Source organism: Myotis myotis, unplaced genomic scaffold, assembly GCF_014108235.1.
Source record: "Myotis myotis isolate mMyoMyo1 unplaced genomic scaffold, mMyoMyo1.p scaffold_m19_p_3, whole genome shotgun sequence".
Lineage (NCBI taxonomy): Eukaryota > Metazoa > Chordata > Mammalia > Chiroptera > Vespertilionidae > Myotis > Myotis myotis.
Window position 1 is genome coordinate 108049350 of NW_023416335.1, and position 21882 is coordinate 108071231.

Genomic DNA, 21882 nt, shown 5'->3' on the forward strand with positions numbered 1-21882 from the left:
GGTCTTTTACCTCTTTAGTTAAGTTTATTCCTAGGTAGCTTAATTTTTTTGGTGCGATGGTAAACGGGGTTGTTTTTATAAGCTCTCTTTCTGAAAGTTCACTATTGGTATATAGAAATGCCTCAGATTTCTTGGGGTTAATTTTGTATCCTGCTACATTGCCAAATTCGTGTATTAAGTCTAGTAGTTTTTTGATGGAGTCTCTAGGGTTTTGTATGTATAATATAATGTCGTCTGCAAATAAGGACAGTTTTACTTCCTCTTTTCCAATTTGAATGCCTTTTATTTCTTCTTCTTGCCGAATTGCAATGGCTAACACTTCCAGTACTATGTTGAACAGGAGTGGTGAGAGGGGGCATCCCTGTCTTGTTCCTGTTCTTAGGGGAAATGGTGTTAGTTTTTGTCCATTGAGTATGATGCTGGCTGTGGGTCTACCATATATGGCTTTTATTATGTTGAGGTATGATCCTTCTACTCCCGCCTTACTGAGAGTTTTTATCACAAATGGGTGTTAAATTTTGTCAAATTTTTTTTCTGCATCAATTGATATGACCATGTGATTTTTTTCTTTCAATTTGTTTATGTGATGTATCACGTTTATTGATTTGCGGATATTGTACCATCCTTGCATCCCTGGGATAAATCCTACTTGGTCATGGTGTATGATCTTTCTGATGTACTGCTGGGTCCGATTTGCTAAGATTTTGTTGAGGATTTTGGCATCTATGTTCATGAGGGATATTGGCCTGTAATTCTCTTTCATTGTGTTGTCTTTACCTGGTTTTGGTATTAGGGTGATGCTGGCTTCATAGAATGAGCTTGGAAGTGTTCCTTCCTCTTGAATTTTTTGTAGTAGTCTAAGGAGGATAGGTTTTAGTTCTTCCTTGAATGTTTGGTAAAACTCCCCTGTGAAGCCGTCTGGTCCTGGGCTTTTGTTTGCTGGAAGCTTTTTGATGACTGCTTCAATTTCTTCCATAGTTATTGGCCTGTTGAGATTTTTAGATTCTTCCTGATTGAGTTTTGGAATGTTGTATTTTTCTAGGAATTTGTCCATTTCCTCCAGGTTGTTTAGTTTGTTGGAGTAGAGCTGTCCATAATATTTTTAAGAATCATTTGTATTTCTGTTGGGTCTGTTGTTATTTCGCCTCGTATCGTTTCTGATTTTATTTGGGTCCTCTCTCTTTGCTTCTTGGTGAGCCTGGCTAGAGGTTTGTCAATTTGTTTATCCTTTCAAAGAACCAGCTCTTGGTTTCATTGATTTTCTGTATTGTTTTTTTTTTGGTCTCTATGTCATTTATTTCTGCTCTAATCTTTATTATCTCCTTCCTTCTGCTCACTCTGGGGTTTTCTTGTTGCTCTCTTTCTAATTCTTTGAGTTGTAGAGTTAGATGATTTACTACCATTTTTTCTTGTTTTTTGAGATAGGCCTGTAGAGCTATAAACTTCCCTCTCAGGACTGCTTTCATTGTGTCCCATAGGTTTTGGATTGTTGTGTTTTCATTGTCATTAGTTTCCAGGATGTTTTTAATTTCTTCTTTGATCTCATTGGTAACCCAATCAATATTTAATAGCATGCTATTCAGCTTCCAGGTGTTTGAGTATCTTGGGTTGTTTTTATTGTAGTTTATTTCTAATATTATGCCATCGTGGTCTGCGAAGATGCTTTTTATGATTTCAGTCTTCTTGAATTTGGGGATACTTTGCTTGTGACCCAATATATGGTCTATTTTTGAATATGTCTTATGAGCATTTTAGTAGAATGTATATTCCCTGGCTTTGGGGTGAAGTGTTCTGAAGATGTCTACTAAGTCCATCTGATCTAGTGAGTCATTTAGGATTGCTGTATCTTTGCTGATTGTTTGTCTAGAGGGCTTATCCAGTGCTGTCAGTGGTGTATTGAAGTCCCCTAATATGATTGTATTGTTGTCGATCTCTCCTTTGATATCTTCCAGGAGTTATTTTATGAATTTGGGTACTCCTGCATTGGGTGCATATGAGTTTACCAGGGTTATATCTTCTTGTTGTATTGATCCCTTTAGTATTATGAAGTGGCCTTCCTTATCTCTTGTTATGGCCTTCACTTTGAGGTCTATTTTGTCCGATATAAGTATTGCTACCCCAACTTTCTTTTCCTTTCCATTTGCCTGAAAGATATTTTTCCATCCTTTCACTTTCAGTCTGTGTGAGTCCCTTCTAATGAGGTGGGTTTCTTGTAGACAGCAGATGTATGGGTCATGTCTTTTTATCCATTCAGCCACTTGATGTCTTTTGTTTGGAGCATTTAGTCCGTTTACGTTTAAAGTTATTATTGAAAGGTACTTGTTTGTAGCCATTTCTTTTTTTGTGTGGCTGTTTTCTTTCTGAGCTTTTTATTTCTTCTTTTTATACCCGTCCCTTTAGCATTCCTTGCATTGCTGGCCTGGTGGTGATAAACTCCCTTAGCCTTTTTTTGTCTGTGAAGCTTCTTATTTCCCCTTCAAGTTTGAATGATAGCCTTGCTGGATAGAGTATTCTTGGATTCAGTCCTTTGCTTTGCATCACTTTGTAAATTTCCGTCCATTCTTTTCTGGCCTGATGTGTTTCTGTTGAGAAATCATTTGATAATCTAATGGGAGATCCCTTGTATGTAACTTTCCGTCTCTCTCTTGCAGCCTGTAAGATTCTCTCTTTGTCCTGAACATTTGCCATGGTAATTATGATGTGTCTTGGTGTGGGTCCTTTCGGGTTCACCTTGTTTGGGACTCTCTGTGCTTGTGTGACTTTTTTCTTCCCCACCTCAGGGAAGTTTTCTGATATTATTTCTTCGAATAGGTTTTCTAATCCTTGTTCATCTTTCTGTTTTTCTGGTACCCCTATTATTCGTATGTTGTTTCTTTTCATGTTGTCCCAAAGCTCCCTTAGTCTCTCCTCCTGTCTTTTAATTTTTTTCTCCAATTGCAGTACATTTTGGGTGTGTTTTGCTTTCTTGTCTTCCAATTCACTAATTCGGTCCTCCGCTTCTCCTAGTCTACTGTTGATACTTTCAATGGTGTTTTTCATTGCAGCTATATCACACTTCATTTCTTCTTGGGTCTTACTTAAGTTGTTGATTTTTTCATCTGTTTCTTCTAGCTTCTTCCATATGTTATTGATTTTTTTCATCTGTTTCTTCTTGCTTCTTGCAGAGGTTGTCGATTTTTTCCTCCATCCGGTTTATGCACTCTAGGACCCTTATTCTGAATTCTTTTTCTGTCATGTTGCATGCCTCTCTATTACTTAGCTGCTTTTCTGGAGAGTCCTCCTTCTCTTTCCTTTGGGGGTTTATTTGTCTACCCATGTTTGATCTCACTGACATATCTAGACGTTGGGTCGTTCAGTGGCTGCTCCCTTGGTGGCAGTGACTCCTTGGTCTGTGGTTGCTCTTCGGGCGGTTGTGGTAGCAGCTGCTCTTCAGTTGGCAGCAGCTCCTCTGGTGGGTGCTGTTCACAGCTGTGGTGGCTCTTCTGGCTGGTAGGGGGAGGTTTCACGTACAGCTGCTGTTCCTCAGCAGAGGGTGTGGTGCTCAGGAGGCTCCTGTTGTTTGGATCTGCTGCGTTGATTTAAAGGTACAAAATACAACACAACAAGGCACCACGTACCAGGCACTAAACACAAATATATTCACGATATTAATAACCCCAAATAAAGGTGACCGCCCGGATTAAGAGAATTAGGGGATAAGGAAGAAGGAAGATAAAAGAGAAAAAAAGAAAAGAAAAGTAGGGACCAAAAAAAGGAGTGCAAAATCTCATGGAACTATTTTTTAATAAATACAAAAACCTTCAGTAAAATGTTTTCTTCTTGATTTCAGAGTAGTGTTTTTGTTTCAGAATTTAAACTATCATGGTCTACAAACAAAAATAAGTTAAATTAACCTTACATACTTTTTTCCATTTTCAGCCTGAAATTGAAAATAGAAATCAATGTAAATTTGATCAATGTGGAAGTTCATTTTTAGACATTCAGAATTTGTATTTGGTAAATGTGTCCTCCTGCTTCTTTTACCACTTGTATCTAACCAGTTTGTCTTCTTGCTGTTTGTCTTATAGAGCACCCCTGTTTCTGCCAGAAACTTTGCTCTTCTCTCTGCCTAAAATATCCTTTCCCCATAGGTAACTTTCAGACATTCAGATCTCATTCCAAATGCCATGTCCACAAAGAGAACTACCCAGAATAAGCCTAAGAGCAACCTCTTCCCAGCAGTTCTGACTCCTGTTACTCTTCTTTATTTTATTCTAGTCATTGCACTCAATATTATCTGAAATTTATTATTTATTTGTTCACTTGTTTTGTTATCTCTAGCCCATTAGAACATAATTTCAGTGAGAGCGAGGACATTATCTGTCCTTAGCCACTATATTTCCAACTTAGATCAGAACTTTGGTCACATAATGGGTACCTAGTACATTGCTATCATGAATCCATGTCATGTACAGTCATTTTAGAAAGTTCTTAATATACTAGAGAGACCTTCTTAGTACACATAACTGGGTACTAAGTGTTTATGATCTTTCTAATGGAGCTGTTACTACAGAACTAACTATACAGTACTGTAATCTTCACAGTACACTCGAACCTACTATAACCCTCTCCCTGAGTCTAAACTGAAATGTTTTAGGGAAGACTTTGACATGACAAGCCTTATCTGGCAATAAACCCATTGAGTAGATTTCAGGACAGGCCCTTGTTCTAAATTCTATACCATGTTATAATAAGCCAATCCTGTATGATAAAAGTCTAATATGAAAATTGTCCCCTTGACCAGGAGTTTGACCAGGGTACGAGGCTGGCAGGCCAACTGTCCACGGCCCGTTTCCCCAGCCAGCCCCACCCCAGCCAGCAGCTGGCAACTGCTAGGAACCCTACCCATGCATGAATTTCATGCACTGGGCCTCTAGTATTACAATAAGTAAGCCTTAAAAATTCCTATTTCAGTGAACTAATCCTATTTGCTATTTTTGTTTTGTTTATTTGTAACTATTTGACAATGACGATGTGACGATTATAACAACTATATTAAGTGTCTTGTAATAGAAGGAAAATGAGTTTGAATTTTCTTTTAAAATGTATATTCATTTTATAAATAATGTATTTTATTTTTAAAATTGTTATATATATGATAAATTTGGACTTATTTTTAGTACTTGATGCAGCAAAAAAAAGGATCCAGAAAAAAATAGCCCTGTGTAAACTGTTGGTGGGATTGTAAATTGATGTGGCCACTATGGAACACAGTATGGAGGTACCTCCTAAAATTAGAGCTACATAAAGCCCAGCAATTTCACTTCTGGGTATTTAACTGAAGGAATCTAAAGCACCAATTTAAAAAGACATATGCGTTCCTACATTCACTGCAGAATTATTTACAGTCGCCAAAATATGGAAGCAACCTAAAAAGTGTCCATCGCTAGACAATTATTTTAAAAAGATGTGGTACATATGTAGAATTGAATATTTAAAAATATTCAGCCTAAAAAAAATGAAATCTTGCTATATTTATCACATGGATGGACATGAAAGGTATTATGCTAGCAGTAAATCAGTCAGACAGAGAAAGACAAATACCATATGATTTTACTTATATGGGGAATCAATAAAAAATAAAACAAATGAACAAACAAAACATAGCAGACTTAGATACAGAGACAAACTGCTGGTTGCCAGAGGGATGAGGGTGGGCAAAATAGTTAAAGGGAACTAAGGGATACAAACTTTCTGTCGCAAAATAAATAAATTATGAGGAAGTAGCAAACAGCATAGAGAATATAGTCAGTAATACTGTAATAACTTTATATGGTGACAGAAGATAACTAGACTTATCATGGTGATCACTTTTTAATGTGTATAAAAATTGAATCATTGTGTTGTACACCTGAAACTAATATGTATAATATTGGAAGTCAATTATACTTTAAAAAGAAAAAAGAGGATCCATATCTATACTAATAATAGCCTAGGTGGCATCACACCCTCATGTTGTCACAAGATGGCTGTGTGCACAGCGGGGGCAGGCCCAGCAGCCACTCCGTGTGGTGAGGCCTGGGGGTCTTACGGCTCTGTGCCGTGCAGAGGAGGTGGGTCACGGCAGGGGAGGGCAGTTGGGGGCGATCAGGCCGGCAGGGAGGGCAGTTGAGGGTGATCAGGCCAGCAGGGGAGGGCAGTTGGAGGTGATCAGGCCGGCAGGGAGGGCAGTTGAGGGTGATCAGGCCAGCAGGGGAGGGCAGTTGGAGGTGATAAGGCCAGCAGGGGAGCAGTTAGGTGTCATTCAGGCCTGCAGGAGAGCGGTTAGGGGGTGATCAGGCAGGCAGGCTAGCGGTTAGGAGCTAGCGGTCCTGGATTGTGAGAGGGATGTCCGACTGCCGGTTTAGGCCTGATCCCGGCAGTTGGACATCCCTCAAAGGGTCCCAGATTGGAGAGGGTGCAGGCCGGGCTGAAGGACACTCCCCACACACACACACCCTATGCACAAATTTCATGCACCAGGCCTCTAGTCACTAATATTAGGAATGAAAAGGAGATAACACCATTAGGAAGAAATGTTGCATACTGAACTTGGCACTATACTGTTTGATTGTCAACTTTAAAAAAAAAAGGATAAAACAATTGTAAAGCTTTTCAACTTTTTTTCCTAAATAAGTATACAGTATGTTGAAAAGTTTGAAAGATATAGAGAACCAGAGATAAACCACTTGCCTAAATTAAATGTAGTAGAATCAGCAGAATCTGAGATAATTAACTTAGAATTTAGCTGTAGCAATTTTTAAACTGCTAACAACAAAAAAAATAGCCTAGCCTTGGCCAGTTTTTCAGTAGTTAGAGCATCAGCCTAGAGACCAAAGGGTCACAGGTTTTTTTTGTTTTGTTTTGTTTTTATGGATGGACTTTTTTTATATATATTTTATTGATTTTTTACAGAGTGGAAGGGAGAGGGATAGAGAGTTAGAAACATCAATGAGAGAGAAACATTAATCAGCTGCCTCCTACACACTCCCTACTGGGTATGTGCCCGCAACCAAGGTACATGCCCTTGACCGGAATCGAACCTGGGACCCTTCAGTCTGCAGGCCAATGCTCTATCCACTGAGCCAAACCAGTTAGGGCAGGGTCACAGGTTTGATTCACAGTCAAGGGTACATATCTCGGTTGCAGGTTCAATCCTCGGCCCGGTCAGGGCGCAAGTGGGAGGCAACCAATCAATGTGTCTCTCTCACATTGATGTTTCTCTCTCTCTCTCTCTCTCTCTCTCTCTCTCTCTCTCTCTCCCTCCCTCCCTCCCTCCCTCCCTCCCTCCCTCCCCCCTCCCCCTGCCTCCCTTCCCTTCTGCTTTCTCTAAAAATCAATGGAAAAAATTTTTAAAGAAAGAAATAGGACAAAATGGACAAATTCCTAGAAATATACAATCTTCCAAAACTGAATCAGGAAGAATCAGAAATAGGCCAATAACAACTGATGAAATAGAAGCAGCAATTTAAAAGCTCCCAGCAAATAAAAGCCTTGGCTTCACGGAGGAATTTTACCAAACATTCAAAGAAGAACTAACACCTATACTCTTCAAACTATTCCAGAAAATCCAAGAGGAAAGTGCAGTTCCAAGCTCTTTTTATGAGACCAGCATAAAAACCAGGTAAAGACACTACAAAGAAAGAGAATTACAGGCCAATATCCATGATGAACATATATGCTAAAATCCTCACCAAAATATTAGCAAATCAGATCCAGCAGTATATTAACAAGATCATACACCATGACCAAGTGGGATTTATTCCAGGGATGCAAGGCTGGTACAATAGGTCCTCAGGTTACATCAGAGATACGTTCCTACAGCACAAGATAACATAATATTCGCCATAAGTTGGAACCCACCTACATAAGCACCTACATCACTCACATGGAGCACATACACAGCAGTAATGAAATGAAACAGTAAAAAAAATTTAAAAGAAAGGTAACAATTCCTGACCTTTACTTGTGGTAAATAAATAATAAACATAAAGCACATATGTACATACGTCGAAATGATGGAACTTTTTTTTTACTGTAAATGGGAGATGGCAATGTATCCACAAAACGACATATGTCAAGTCTGACGTAACCCAAGGACTACCTGTACAATATTCACAAATCAATAAAGGTGATACAGCACATAAATAAATTGAAAGATAAAAATTACGTAATCATTAGGTACATTAAAAGCATATGACAAGGAGAGAAACCAAGATGGCGGCATAGGTAAACACTGGAGATTGCTGCTTAGCACAACCACTTCAAGAATACAACTAGAAGAACCAAGATGGCGGCATAGGTTAACGCTGGAGATTCCTGCCTCGAACAACCACTTCAAAAAACAACTAAAGACGGAACGGACATCATCCAGAACCACAGGAAGGCTGGCTGAGTGGAAATTCTACAACTAGGAGGAAAGAGAATATCATACCCAGAATCAGAGGAGGCGCAGTGCTGAAGTGAAATACTCAGGTGCGGAGTGCGCGCGGAGCGGGCTGGAAGCAGAGGGCGCGGTTGTTGTTTTCAATCGGGAGGGAGTTTCAGACTCTGAGCTCCAGATCCAGGCGAGTCTCTAGGGACCCAGACTCAAACGGGAGAAGCGGGACTGTCTGGCTTCGGTCAGAAATCGAAGGCAGCTTTCTCTCCGAGGTTTGCAGCAGTTGCTGGGACTCTGTGAGGCAGAGTCCCTAGGGACGGAACTGAGAGCAGCCATAACTGCTCGCTCCGCCCGCCCTGTTGATCCCGTGCGACCGGCCCCGCCCAAGCCCTGCGCAGAGCCATTTGCCGAATAGCCTCAGGCAAATGATAGATTAGCACCACCCTAGAGATCTAGCACAGAAGCTCTCCCACTGCAGACACAGCGGACTCTCATAGCCAGTTAGCCTGGAGGTCAAATCACCCCCGGTATTGCCGACAACAATCAAGGCTTAACTACAGCAAACTGCGCACAAAGACCACTAGGGGGTGCACCAAGAAAGCATAAAAAATGCAGAGACAAGGAAACAGGACAGAATTGTCCATGGAGGATATAGAGTTCAGAACCACACTTTTAAGGTCTCTCAAGAACTGTCTAGAAGCCGCTGATAAATGTAGTGAGATCCTCAAGAAATCTAATGAGACCCTCGATGTTGTGATAAAGAACCAACTAGAAATTAAGCATACACTGACTGAAATAAAGAATATTTATTTATTCAACAGCAGACCAGAGGAGCACAAGAATCAAGTCAAAGATTTGAAATGCGAAGAAGCAAAAAACACCCAACCAGAAAAGCAAAATGAAAAAAGAATCCGAATATACGAAGATAGTGTAAGGAGCCTCTGGGACAGCTTCAAGCGTACCAACATCAGAATTATGGGGGTGCCAGAAGATGAGAGAGAGCAAGATATTGAAAACCTATTTGAAGAAATAATGACAGAAAACTTCCCCCACCTGGTGAGAGAAATAGACTTACAGGTCCAGGAAGCGCAGAGAACCCCAAACAAAAGGAATCCAAAGAGGACCACACCAAGACACATCATAATTAAAATGCCAAGAGCAAAAGACAAAGAGAGAATCTTAAAAGCAGCAAGAGAAAGAAACTCAGTTACCTACAAGGGAATACCCATACGACTGTCAGCTGATTTCTCAACAGAAACTTTGCAGGCCAGAAGGGAGTGGCAAGAAATATTCAAAGTGATGAATACCAAGAACCTACAACCAAGATTACTTTATCCAGCAAAGCTATCATTCAGAACTGAAGGTCAGATAAAAAGCTTCATAGATAAGGAAAAGCTAAAGGAGTTCATCACCATCAAACCAGTATTATATGAAATGCTGAAGGGTATCCTTTAAGAAGAGGAAGAAGAAGAAAAAGGTAAAGATACAAATTATGAACAACAAACATGCATCTATCAACAAGTGAATCTAAGAATCAAGTGAATAAATAATCTGGTGATCATAATAGAATCAGGGACATAGAAAGGGAATGGACTGACTATTCTTGGGGGGAAAGGGGTGTGGGAGATGCAGGAAGAAACTGGACAAAAATCGTGCACCTCTGGATGAGGACAGTGGGTGGGGAGTGAGGGTGGAGGGTGGGACGGGAACTGGGAGGAGGGGAGTTATGGGGGGAAAAAAGAGGAACAAATGTAATAATCTGATCAATAAAGATTTAATTTTAAAAAAAAGAATACAACTAAAAAACAGAACGGACATCATCCAGAACCACAGGAAGGCTGGCTGAGTGGAAATTCTACAACTAGAAGGAAAGAGAAAAGCACTGAGACTCAGTGGAGGTGCAGAAGTAAAGTGCAGGGGTACAGAGGCACATGTGGAAAGGGCTGGCATTTGAGGACGCAGTTGTCTTTTTCAATCGGGAGGGCGTCTCAAGCTCCCGACTGCTCTGAACTCCAGTTCCGGGTGAGTCTCTGGGGACACAGACTCAAACGGGGAGAAACTGGACTATCTGGCATCCGGCAGAACTCATGGGCAGCTTTCTCTCAGAGGTGCTTGCCGCGATTACCGGGACACTGAGACATGGGGCCTCTTAGGGTAGGACTGGGGAGCAGCCATAGCTGCTTGCTCCGCCCTGATCATCCCTTGAGACCCCGCCCCACCTAAGCTGTGCACAGAGGCTTTTGCATATGAAAGGCCTGGCCCTTTGCAACCTGAAAATTACCTAACAAACTGCAGGTGGGTCAGAGAGACCCAGAACTTCCAAAAAAGGGTCTGAGGCCCCACAGCAGCTTGCATTGCTTCACAGCTGGGCCTCATCTGGGCACCTCCAAACCCCAAACAAAGAATAGGAATCTCTCCATAGCTCCTGCTGGGTAGCCTCAGGCAGAGGCTAAATTAGCACCTCCTTAGAGACCCAAGAGCCAGTGTACCCAGTGGTCAGAGTGGACCATCCAGATTACAACTCCTCAGATCCATAAGGGACACACTCAGGGGGCAGACTCAGTGAGCACCAAAGCCCCACTGAAGCAAGTCTTGCCCCAGAAGGGTGTCTCCAGCACAGAAGTTCTCCCACTGCAGACACAGCTGATTTTCACAGCCAATTGGCCTGGAGGTCAATTCCTCCCAGTGATACCTACAACAATCAAGGCTTAACTACAACAAGACTGTGCACAAAGCCCTCAAAGGGGTGCACCAAGAGTGTCCACCTCAGGTAATTGGGGAGGCTGAGCCACTGGGCCCTATCGGACACCTAACACAGAAAGCCACTCTATCGACACAGGGAAGCATGAAAAATGCGAAGACAAACAAGTCACAAATGACAGAAATGGAGGAAATCAAACGACTGGATATAGAGTTCAAAACCACACTTTTAAGGTTTTTCAAGAATTTTCTAGAAACCACTGATAAATTTAGTGAGACCCTCAAGAAATCTAGTGAGACCCTCGAGGTTATGAAAAAGGACCAACTAGAAATTAAGCATACACTGACTGAAATAAAGGAAATTATGCAGAGTTCCAACAGCAGACTAGAGGATCGCAAGAATCAAGTCAAAGAATTGAAATGTGAAGAAGCAAAAAACACCCAACCAGAAAAGTAAAAAGAAAAAAGAATCCGAAAATATGAAGATAATGTAAGGAGCCTCTGGGACAGCTTCAAACGTACCAAAATCAGAATTATAGAGGTGCCAGAAGATGAGAGAGAGCAAGATATTGAAAACCTATTTGAAGAAATAATGACAGAAAACTTCCCCCACCTGGTGAAAGAAATGGACTTACAGGTCCAAGAAGTGCAGAGAACCCCAAACAAAAGGAATCCAAAGAGGACCACACCAAGACACATCATAATTAAAATGCCAAGAGCAAAAGACAAAGGGAGAACCTTAAAAGCAGCAAGAGAAAGAAACTCAGTTACCTACAAGCTAGTACCCATACGAATGTCAGCTGATTTCTCAACAGAAACTATGCAGGCCAGAAGGGAGTGGCAAGAAATACTCAAAATGATGAATAGCAAGAACCTACAACCAAGATTACTTTACCCAGCAAAGCTATCATTCAGAATTGAAGATCAGATAAAGAGCTTCACAGATAAGGAAAAGCTAAAGGAGTTCATCACCACCAAACCAGTATTATATGAAATGCTGAAAGGTATCCTTTAAGAAGAGGAAGAAGAAGAAAAAGGTAAAGATACAAATTATGAACAACAAATACACATCTATCAATAAGTGAATCTAAAAATCAAGTGAATAAACAATCTGATGAACAGAATAAACCAGTGAATATAATAGAATCAGGGGCATAGAAAGGGAGTGGACTGACTATTCTCGGGGGGAAAGGGGTATGGGGGTGTGAGAAGAGACTGGACAAAAATTGTATACCTATGGATGAGAACAATGGGTCGCGGGGGTAAGGGAAGAGGGTGGGGTGGGAACCAGGTGGAGGGGAGCTATGGGGGGAAAAAAGAGGAACAACTGTAATAATCTGAACAATAAAGATTTAATTTAAAAATAAAAAAGAAAGATAATGCGTGGGAAGCATATGACAAAATCCAACACACATTTTTCATAAAAACTCTCAGCAAGTGGGAATAGAGAGGTCATATCTCAACATAATAAAGGTCATATATGACAAACCTACAACCAACATCATACTCAGTGGGCAAAAACTAAACCAATTTCCCTAAGAAGAGGAACAAGACAAGGATGTCCGCTTTCACCACTCTTATTCAACACAGTACGGAAAGTCCTAGCCACAGCGATCAGACAAGAAGAAGAAATAAAAGGCAGCCAAATTGGAAAGGAGGAAGTAAAACTCTCATTCATAGATGACATGATATTGTACATAGAAAACTCTATAAAGACTCCACCAAAAAACTACTAGATTTAATAAATGAATTTGGCAATATAGCAGGGTACAAAATTAACACCCAGGAATCTATGGCTTTTTATTTATATTTCTATTGATTTCAGAGGAAGGAAGAGGGAGAGAGAGTGAAACATAAATGGTGAGAGAGAACCATTGTTTGGCTGCCTCCTGCACATCCTCCCTGGGGATCAAGCCCTCATCGTAGGCATATACCCTAACCGGGAATCCTACTGTAACCTCCTGGTTCATAGGAGGCTGATGCTCAACCACTGAACTACACCAGCTGCTCTTGAGGGCGTTTTTATACACCAATAATGAATTTTCAAAAAGGTAAATTAAAAAATCAATCCATTTACCATTGCAACAAAAAAATTAAGGTACTTAGGAATAAGCTTAACCAAGGAGGTAAAAAGACTTGTACTCAGAAAACTACAGGACACTGAAAGAAGAGATAGAGGAAGATATAAACAAGTGGAATAATATACTGTGTTTCAGCATCATTAAAATGTCCATACTGCCAAAAACAATCTACATATTCAATGCAATTTCTATTAAAACAGATCTAGAACAAATATTCCAAAAAGTTATGTGGAACCAAAAAAAGACCCACAATAGCCACAGCAATCCTAAGAAGAACAAAGTTGGAGGGATCATAATACCAGATATAATGTTATACTACCAACCCACCATAATCAAAACTTCCTGGTACTGGCACAAGAGCAGACATATAGACCAATGGAACAGAACAGAGAACCCAGAAATCGACCCAAGCCATTACACTCAATTAATATTTGACAGAGGAGGCAAGAACACACAGTGGAATCAAGACAGTCTCTTCAGTAAGTGGTGTTGGAAAATTGGACAGATACATGCAAAAAAAATGAAACTAGACCACCAACTTACACCATGAACAAGAATAAACTCAAAATGGATAAAAAACTTTCATGTAAGTTGGGGTACCATAAAAGTCCTAGAAGAAACCATAGGCAGCAAAATCTCGGACATCTTTCATGGCAGTGTGTTTACGGATACATCTCCTAGGGCAGAGGAAACTAAGGAGAAAATAAACAAATGGGACTACATCAAAATAAAAAGCTTCTGCACAGCTAAAGAAACCATTAACAAAATGAAAAAGGAGCCTGCTGTATGGGAGAACATACTGGTATTTGGCAATGATACATTTAATGAAGGGTTAGTATCTAAAATATATAAGAAACTCATACAACTTAAAAGGAAGACAACCAATCCAATTTCAAAATGGGCAAAGGACCTAAATAGACACTTCTCCAAAACAGACATACAGACAGCCAAGAGACATATGAAAAAATGCTCAAAGTCACTGATCATCAGAGAGATGCAAATTAAAATGACAATGAGTTATCACCTCACCCTTTCAGAATGGCTACCATCAACAAATCAACAAAACAAATGACAAGTGCTAGTGAGGATGTGGAGAGAAGGAAACCCTAGTACACAGATGGTGGGAATGCAGACTGGTGCAGCCATTATGGAAAACAGTATGGAGTTTCCTAAAGAATTTAAAAATGGAATTGCAAGTTGACCCAATGATTCCGCTTCTGGGAATATATCCTAAGAAACCATAAACACCAATCAGAAAGAATGTTTGCACCCCTGTGTTCATAGCAGCGCCATTTACAATAGCTAAGATCTGGAAACAGCCCAAGTGCCCATCGGCAGATGAGTGGATAAAAAAAATGCTGTGGTACATTTACCCCATGGAATACTATAGTAAAAAGAGCATCTCTTATCCTTTGAGACAGCATGGAAGGACCTGGAGAGGATTATGCTAAGCAAAATAAGCTAGTCAAAGAAAGACAAGTATCATATGATCTCAATCATATGTACAATCTAATGAACAAAATAAGCTGATGAACAAAATAGATCCAGACATACAGAAGCATAAAACAGCCTGTGGAATCTCAGAGGGAAGGCAGGGGAAGGTGGATGGATGGGAAGATAATAGCCAAAGAACTTGTATGAATATATGCATAACCCATGGACACAGACAGTAGGGTGGTGAAGGCCTGGGATGGGGGGCGGGGGCAGGGGCAGGCTAGAAGAGGTCAATGGGGAGAAAAATGGGACATAGGTAATACTTTCAACAATAAAGATTTAGTTTTTTTTAAAAATAGCCTAGAAAGAAATGGGTGAAGGTTCATTTTTTAATTGATTTAAATTCATAGTTTGAGAATTTGTCTACATTTAATTTTTTTAACTTTTCTTTTTATTTGCTTTCCACATGAGGATTGGTAAAAAATGACTCTGAAAGGTAGGTTTTTTAATGTGCTCAGTCTCAGTACTGTTACCAATTTATAATTGGTAGAAATGTAGGTCTTTAAATAATTTTAATGCTTTAAAATGTATAAAGAGAAAAGGGACAACATATATATATTGTAAGTAGCTTTTTAAGAGTTACGTACTTGAAAATGCTGCCATAAACTACCAATAATACAGAAAGTTATGAATAAAAATTTTCATGAAGAATGAGGGTAGCCGAAACCGGTTTGGCTCAGTGGATAGAGCGTCGGCCTGCGGACTGAAAGGTCCCAGGTTCGATTCCGGTCAAGGGCATGTACCTTGGTTGCGGGCACATCCCCAGTGGGGAGTGTGCAGGAGGCAGCTGGTCGATGTTTCTCTCTCATCGATGTTTCTAACTCTCTATCTCTCTCCTTTCCTCTCTGTAAAATCTCAATAAAATATATTTAAAAAAAAAAAAAAAAAAAAAAAAAAAGAATGAGGGTAGTTAGAATATGTATATATTAAGTAAGCTGGTGTCCTTTGGGAGAAAAAAATGATCCAAATTGTAATAATAATGTTAAATCTTGCCTATCTGATTCTTACATGAGTCTTACACGATCTGAGAAAAAACATAACATTAGGAGTTAATAAAATAAAAAGAATTTCAGTTACTATTTAACAAATACCTAGTATATATTTTATAACAAAAACATGGCATCTGTTTTTTAGGTTGTTTTGAAAAATCCAGTAGACACACATCTAAATTCATATTTGCCATCTTTTTAGCTTCAGAAGATCATAAGTAAAGAGGATGACTTGAAGACAATAACTAATGAAACAAAATGCCAGGTATGTACAGATAATGTAAACATTTCCAAACAGATTGGCATTATATTAGTTTCTCTATTCTGTTTGTTCAAATAAGTATTCACAAGTACTTGGAAAAATTATTAGTAATTTATTTTTTCTAAATATTTAAGTAGATGTGCTACATTCATATGGTGTAGATTTGATAAGGTTCACAAGAGTATGTATATAGGGTAGACTTTTTCTCCCAGACACCACTTCTCCCTGAGCAATGTGTTCTGTCAGTTTACCATGTATTCTTCCAGGGGTATTTTATGCATATAAATAATGAAATATATCTATATATCTTTTTTCCATTTTTATATAAGCAGTAGCATCCTATATAATAAAAAGGTAATATGCAAATTGACCACCATGCCCTCACACAAGATAGCCGCCCCCATGTGGTCAAAGATGGCCGGCAGGGGAGGGCAGTTGTGGGCAATCAGACCAGCAGGGGAGGGCAGTTAGGGGTGACCAGGCCAGCAGGAGAGGGCAGTTGGGGGGGACCAGACCTGCAGGGGAGGGCAGTTGGGGGCGATCAGGCCAGCAGGGGAGAGCAGTTGGGGGCGACCAGGTCGACGGGAGGGCAGTTGGGGGCAATTGGGCCATCAGGGGAGGGCAGTTGGGGGCAATCAGGCCGACAGGGGAGCAGTTAGGCATCGATCAGGCTGACAGGGGAGTGGGTAGGGGTGATCAGGCTGGCAGGCAGGTGAGCGGCTGCGAGCCAGCAGTCCCAGATTGTGAGAGGGATGTCCGACTGCCAGTTTAGGCAGTCGGACATCCCCCAAGGGGTCCCAGGTTGGAGAGGGTGCAGGCTGGGCTGAGGAACCAACACCACCCCCCCCCCCCAGTGCACGAATTTTGTGCACCAGGCCTCTAGTACAGTGATGGCGAACCTTTTGAGCTTGGCATGTCAGCATTTTGAGAAACCCTAACTTAACTCTGGTGCCATATCACATATAGAAATTTTTTTTATCTTTGCAACCATAGTAAAACAAAGACTTACATATATTTTTTTAATATATTTTATTGATTTTTTATAGAGAGGAAGTGAGAGAGAGTTAGAAACATCGATGAAAGAGAAACATCGATCAGCTGCCTCCTACACACCTCCTACTGGAGATGTGCCCACAACCAAGGCACATGCCCTTGACTGGAATCAAACCCAGGACCTTTCAGTCCGCAGGCCAATGCTCCATCCACTGAGCCAAACCGGTCAGGGCAAAGATTTATATTTTTGATATTTATTTTATGTATTTAAATGCTATTTAACAAAGAAAAATCAACCAAAAAAATGAGTTCGTGTGTCACCTCTGACACGCGTGTTATAGGTTCGCCATCACTGCTCTAGTACTATATACATTGTTTCCCACTCTCCCGTTTTTTTCTTAATCTAGCTGAACACTGGGCGGGGAAGCGAAGCAGGACGTATTTAATACTTTCAACAATAAAGATTTAATATTTTTTAAAAATAGTGGAGTATCTCATTCTTTTTTATGGCTCCATAGTACTTTGATGTACCAATTTATGTAATCATTTCCCTTTTGAAAGATGTTTAAATATATCCTGTCTTTTGATATTACAAATAATGCTACAGTTAATAAGTCTGTAATTATATCATTTTATACGTATATGAATATATCTTAGGGACAACTTCTCAGAAACTCAATTGCTGGGTCAAAAGGTATGAACATTTCTAAAATTTTGTTTACTGCTGAAGTCCACCTTAAGTATTTTGTAGGCTATGTTTTTCTTTCGTGAGCAAAGATGATTATAGATTATTATTATTATTATTATTATACAAAGTAACAGACAAAATGGCCTTTCTCTTTTCCACCTTTGTTGTTGTTGTTGTTGTTGTTGTTGTTGTTGTTGTTGTTGTTGGTACAAGAGTCTTTTGTGGATATTGTGCTGAGAGTTCCAGGCTATAGGATCTATTTTGGTTATAATATTTGAAATTACTGTAACATTTTTATAGGAACCAAAAGTGAAAGAACCTGAAATTAACACAACCCTTCAGATACGTTTCTTTGGAAAAAGAGGAGAAAGAAAACTTCATTATAGAGAATTTCGAAGGTAAATGCAAATATTTATATTCATTTAGGGAAATTTTATAGATAAGTGAAGAAACAACTAAGTATGGTTGACCCTTAAAAAATGCAAGTTTGAACTGTGTGGGTCCACTTACACATGATTTTTAAAAATTTATATACTTATATTTTTAAAAATCTAAGTGTAAGTGATCTCACATTATTCAAGGGTCAACTGTACCTTCTTTTAGTCTTGAAAAAATTTATGTGGTGATACTTGTCATGTCCTGCCTACTTTACAGAGTTGTGAGTAAATGTAAAAATAAACTATAGCCCTAGCCAGTTTTTCTCAGTGGGTGGAGCGTCAGCCCGTGGACTGAAGGGTCCCAGGTTTGATTCCAGTCAAGGGCACATACCTCAGGTCAGGTTTGATCACCTCCCTCCCCTCATCTGGACACATGCGGGAGACAACCAGTCAATGTGTCTCTCACATTGATGTTTCTGTCTCCCTCCCTTTCACTCTTTCTAAAAATCCATGGAAAAAATATCCTCAGGTGAGGATTAAAAAAAGAAAGTAAACTATCCTATATAATAAAAAGCTAATATACAAATAGACCGAACGGTGGATGCATGTTGAGCACCAGGGGCAGATGCTCAATGCAGGAGCTGCCCCCTGGCGGTCAGTGCGCTCCCACAAGGGGAGCACCGCTCAGCCAGAAGCACTGAGCCAGGCTCATGGCTGACAAGCGCAGTGGCGATGGCAGGAGCCTCTCCCGCCTCTGTGGCAGCGCTAAGGATGTCCGACTGCTGGCTGGAGCAGGCCTAAGCCATCAGTCAGACATCCCTCAAGGGCTCCCAGACTGCGAGAGGGTGCAGGTGGGCGCAGACCAGGCTGAGGGACCCCCCCCCCCTTGTGCAGTAAATTCTAATCCTATCTAATAAAAGAGAAACATGGTAATTAGCATACGTCCGCTACCCTTCCCATTGGCTAATCAGGGTGATATGCAAATTAACTGCCAGCCAAGATGGCGGCCGGCAGCCAGGCAGCTTGAAACTAACATGAGGCTTGCTTGCTTCAGTGACGGAGGAAACCAACGTTCCCCGCCTGCCTTGCCAGCCTCTGAGCTGGCAGTTTGAAACATAGTTACAAATATAGAAGCTAAACAAAACCCCAGAAACCTGCTTTCAGCAAGCCGGAATCTCAGAGCTGGAGTTGATACAGTGTTTCAATTATAGAACACAAACAAACCAGATACCTGCTGGCCCAGAATAAAAAAAGAAAAAGAAAAAAAGGAGCAGTTAGGAGCTTCAGTCACCCGCCAGCCTGAAAACAGCCCTCAGCCCCTCACCCAGACTGGCCAGGCACCCCAGTGGGGACCCCCACCCTGAAGTGTGTGTGACCAGCTGCAAACAGCCATCATCCCCTCACCCAGGCTGGCCAGGCACCCCAGTGGGGACCCTCACCCTGATCCAGGACACCCTTCAGGGCAAACCAGCCGGCCCCCACCCGTGAACCAGGCCTCTATCCTATATAGTAAAAGGGTAAAATGCCTCCCAGCACCGGGATCAGCGGAGCTGCGAGGCCTCCCAGCACCGGGATCAGTGTGACAGGAGGCAGCGCTCAAACCCCCAGATCGCCCTGTGGCTCTCTGTATGACAGGGGGCAGGGCCACAACCTCCCTATCCACCCTGCTCTGTTCATGACAGGGGAAGGCGCCCCAACCCCCTGATCAGCCCTGCTCTGTGCCTGATAAGGGGAGTTCCCCAACCCCCTGATCGCCCTGCGGCTCTGTGTGTGACAGGGTGCAGCACGCCCCCCCCCCCCCACGGGCCCTGCTCTGTGTGTGACGGGGTAGAGCCATAACCTCCCCATCGGCCCTGCCCTGAGTGTGACAGTGGTGGTGCCCCAACCCCCTGATCGGCCCTGCTCTCTGTGGGTGATAGAGGGCAGCGCCCCAACCCCCTGATCCACCCTGCTCTGTTCGTGACGGGGGGGGGGGGGAGCTCCCCAACCCCCTGATGGGCCCTGCTCTGTGCATGACAGGGTACGGAGCCCCAACCCCCCTAATGGGCCCTGCTCTGTGCGTGATAGGGTATGGAGCCCCAACCCCCTGATTGGCCCTTCTCTGTGCGTGACAGGGGGTGGCGCCGCAACCTCCCCATCGACCTTGCCTTGAGTGTGACAGGGGGCGGTGCCCCAACCCCCCAATCGGCCCTACCCTGAGCGTGACTGAGGGTGGCATCACAACCTCCCGATCCGCCCTGCTCTGAGCATGACGGGGCGGCGCCCCAACTCCCCAATCGGCCCTGCTCTGAGCCCGACCAGGGGCTGCACCTAGGGATTGGGCCTGCCCTCTGCCACCCAGGAGCAGGCCTAAGCCAGCAGGTCATTATCTTCCGATGGGCCCCAGACTGAGAGAGGGCACAGGCCGGGCTGAGGGACCCCCCCTCCCCCCCCGAGTGCACAAATTTTTGTGCACCAAGCCTCTAGTAATTTTATAATAATCTAATAACAGAAAAGAGGCAATCTCTAATTTACGCAAATATTTTCCTTCCTAATCTTCAATTCTTTCCCCTTTCATTCACATTAGTATTCTTTCCCTACATGAAGTCTGAGGTGGATCTGATAATTAGATGAGGCAGTGTATCTGAAGTACACAGAACATAAAACAGTCGGCACTCAGAATATGTGCTGAACTCATGTCAACTCAAATGATTTTCTTTCTTTTTTTATATATATTCTAGAGGCCCGGTGCATGAAAATCGTGCATGGGTGGGGTCCTTAGGCCTGGCCAGCGATCAGGGCCAGGCCAATTGGGGCCTGCCGGCCGGGGGGAAAAACAGAACACAGACGGTTGACCACCAGCCCCAAGGAGGGAGCTGGCCCTCGGCCCCTCTGGGAAAGGGGCCACGTCCACCACCACCCACCCCGGCAGGGTCGGGAGAGGAGGTGATGGTCACCAGGCCAGGTACAGGAGGAATGGACACCGGCACCCCGTCACCATGTGGTTTCCTGCCTCCCCCCCTTCTCCTTCCCTCACTGTTGCACCACCACCACAGCAGGCGGCTGGCGGGCCGATCGGGGCCTGCTGGCCAGGGGGAGAAACAAGGCATGGGAGTTTGGCCACAGACCCCAAGTGGGGAGCCGGCCCTCAGCCCTCCTGGGAAAGGGGCTGCGTCTGCCGCCACCCTTCCCCGATTCCTCATCCCAGCCCGGGGCCCAACCCCAATCAGACGATCGGGGCCTGCCAGCCGGAGGGGAAAGACAGCGGGAGGTTGGCTGTGGAAGTACACTGACCACCGGGGGCAGCTCCTGCATTGAGCGTCTGCCCCCTGGTGGTCAATGTGCATCATAGCGACCAGTCATTTGGTCATAACAGTTGCTTAGACTTTTATATATATAGACTTTTATTGATTTTTTTTTTACAGAGAGGAAGGGAGAGGGATAGAGAGATACAAACATTGATGAGAGAGAAACATCGATCAGCTGCCTTCTGCACACCCCCTACTGGGAATCGAGACTGCAACCAAGGCACATGCTCTTGACCAGAATCAAACCCAGGACCCTTCAGTCTGTGGAGCAACGCTCCATCCTCTGAGGCAAACCAGTCAGGGCTCAAATGATTTTCAAAGGCTAGTCTAGCAGCTTATTGCCCAGCTGCCAGATATCTCCTGAGTGCTTCTTCTCAGCTGTCCCTGGCTTCTTTCTGTTTGCATTTCCTCAGCTCTCTCTTTCTCACATATTTTCTTCAACATGGAGTATCCTCCATCTCTCTCCCAAAAGGTGTCTCAATTCAGCATGTAAAAAAAAATAAAAATGTTATTTTCTCAGTGTCTTTTCCCCCAGGGATTGACTGCTTAAATTTCAAAGGGAAGGGCTGTTCTTGTTTTAAGTTAGAAAACTGGACACAACTTTTGTTTTTCA

At 42.4% G+C, this 21882-nt stretch overlaps 1 protein-coding gene across 3 annotated transcripts in view; it reads left to right on the forward strand.

Annotated features, from left to right (window-relative positions):
* The window catches only part of MICU2 (mitochondrial calcium uptake 2), a 124659-nt gene that overhangs the window by 89043 nt on the left and 13734 nt on the right, over window positions 1–21882 (forward strand). For all 3 annotated transcript variants that reach the window (XM_036298631.1, XM_036298630.1, XM_036298629.1), the window contains 2 exons: window positions 15865–15927; window positions 17906–18003. In XM_036298631.1, coding sequence (XP_036154524.1) covers window positions 15865–15927; window positions 17906–18003 — 161 coding nt within the window. The remainder of the gene's footprint in view (window positions 1–15864; window positions 15928–17905; window positions 18004–21882) is intronic.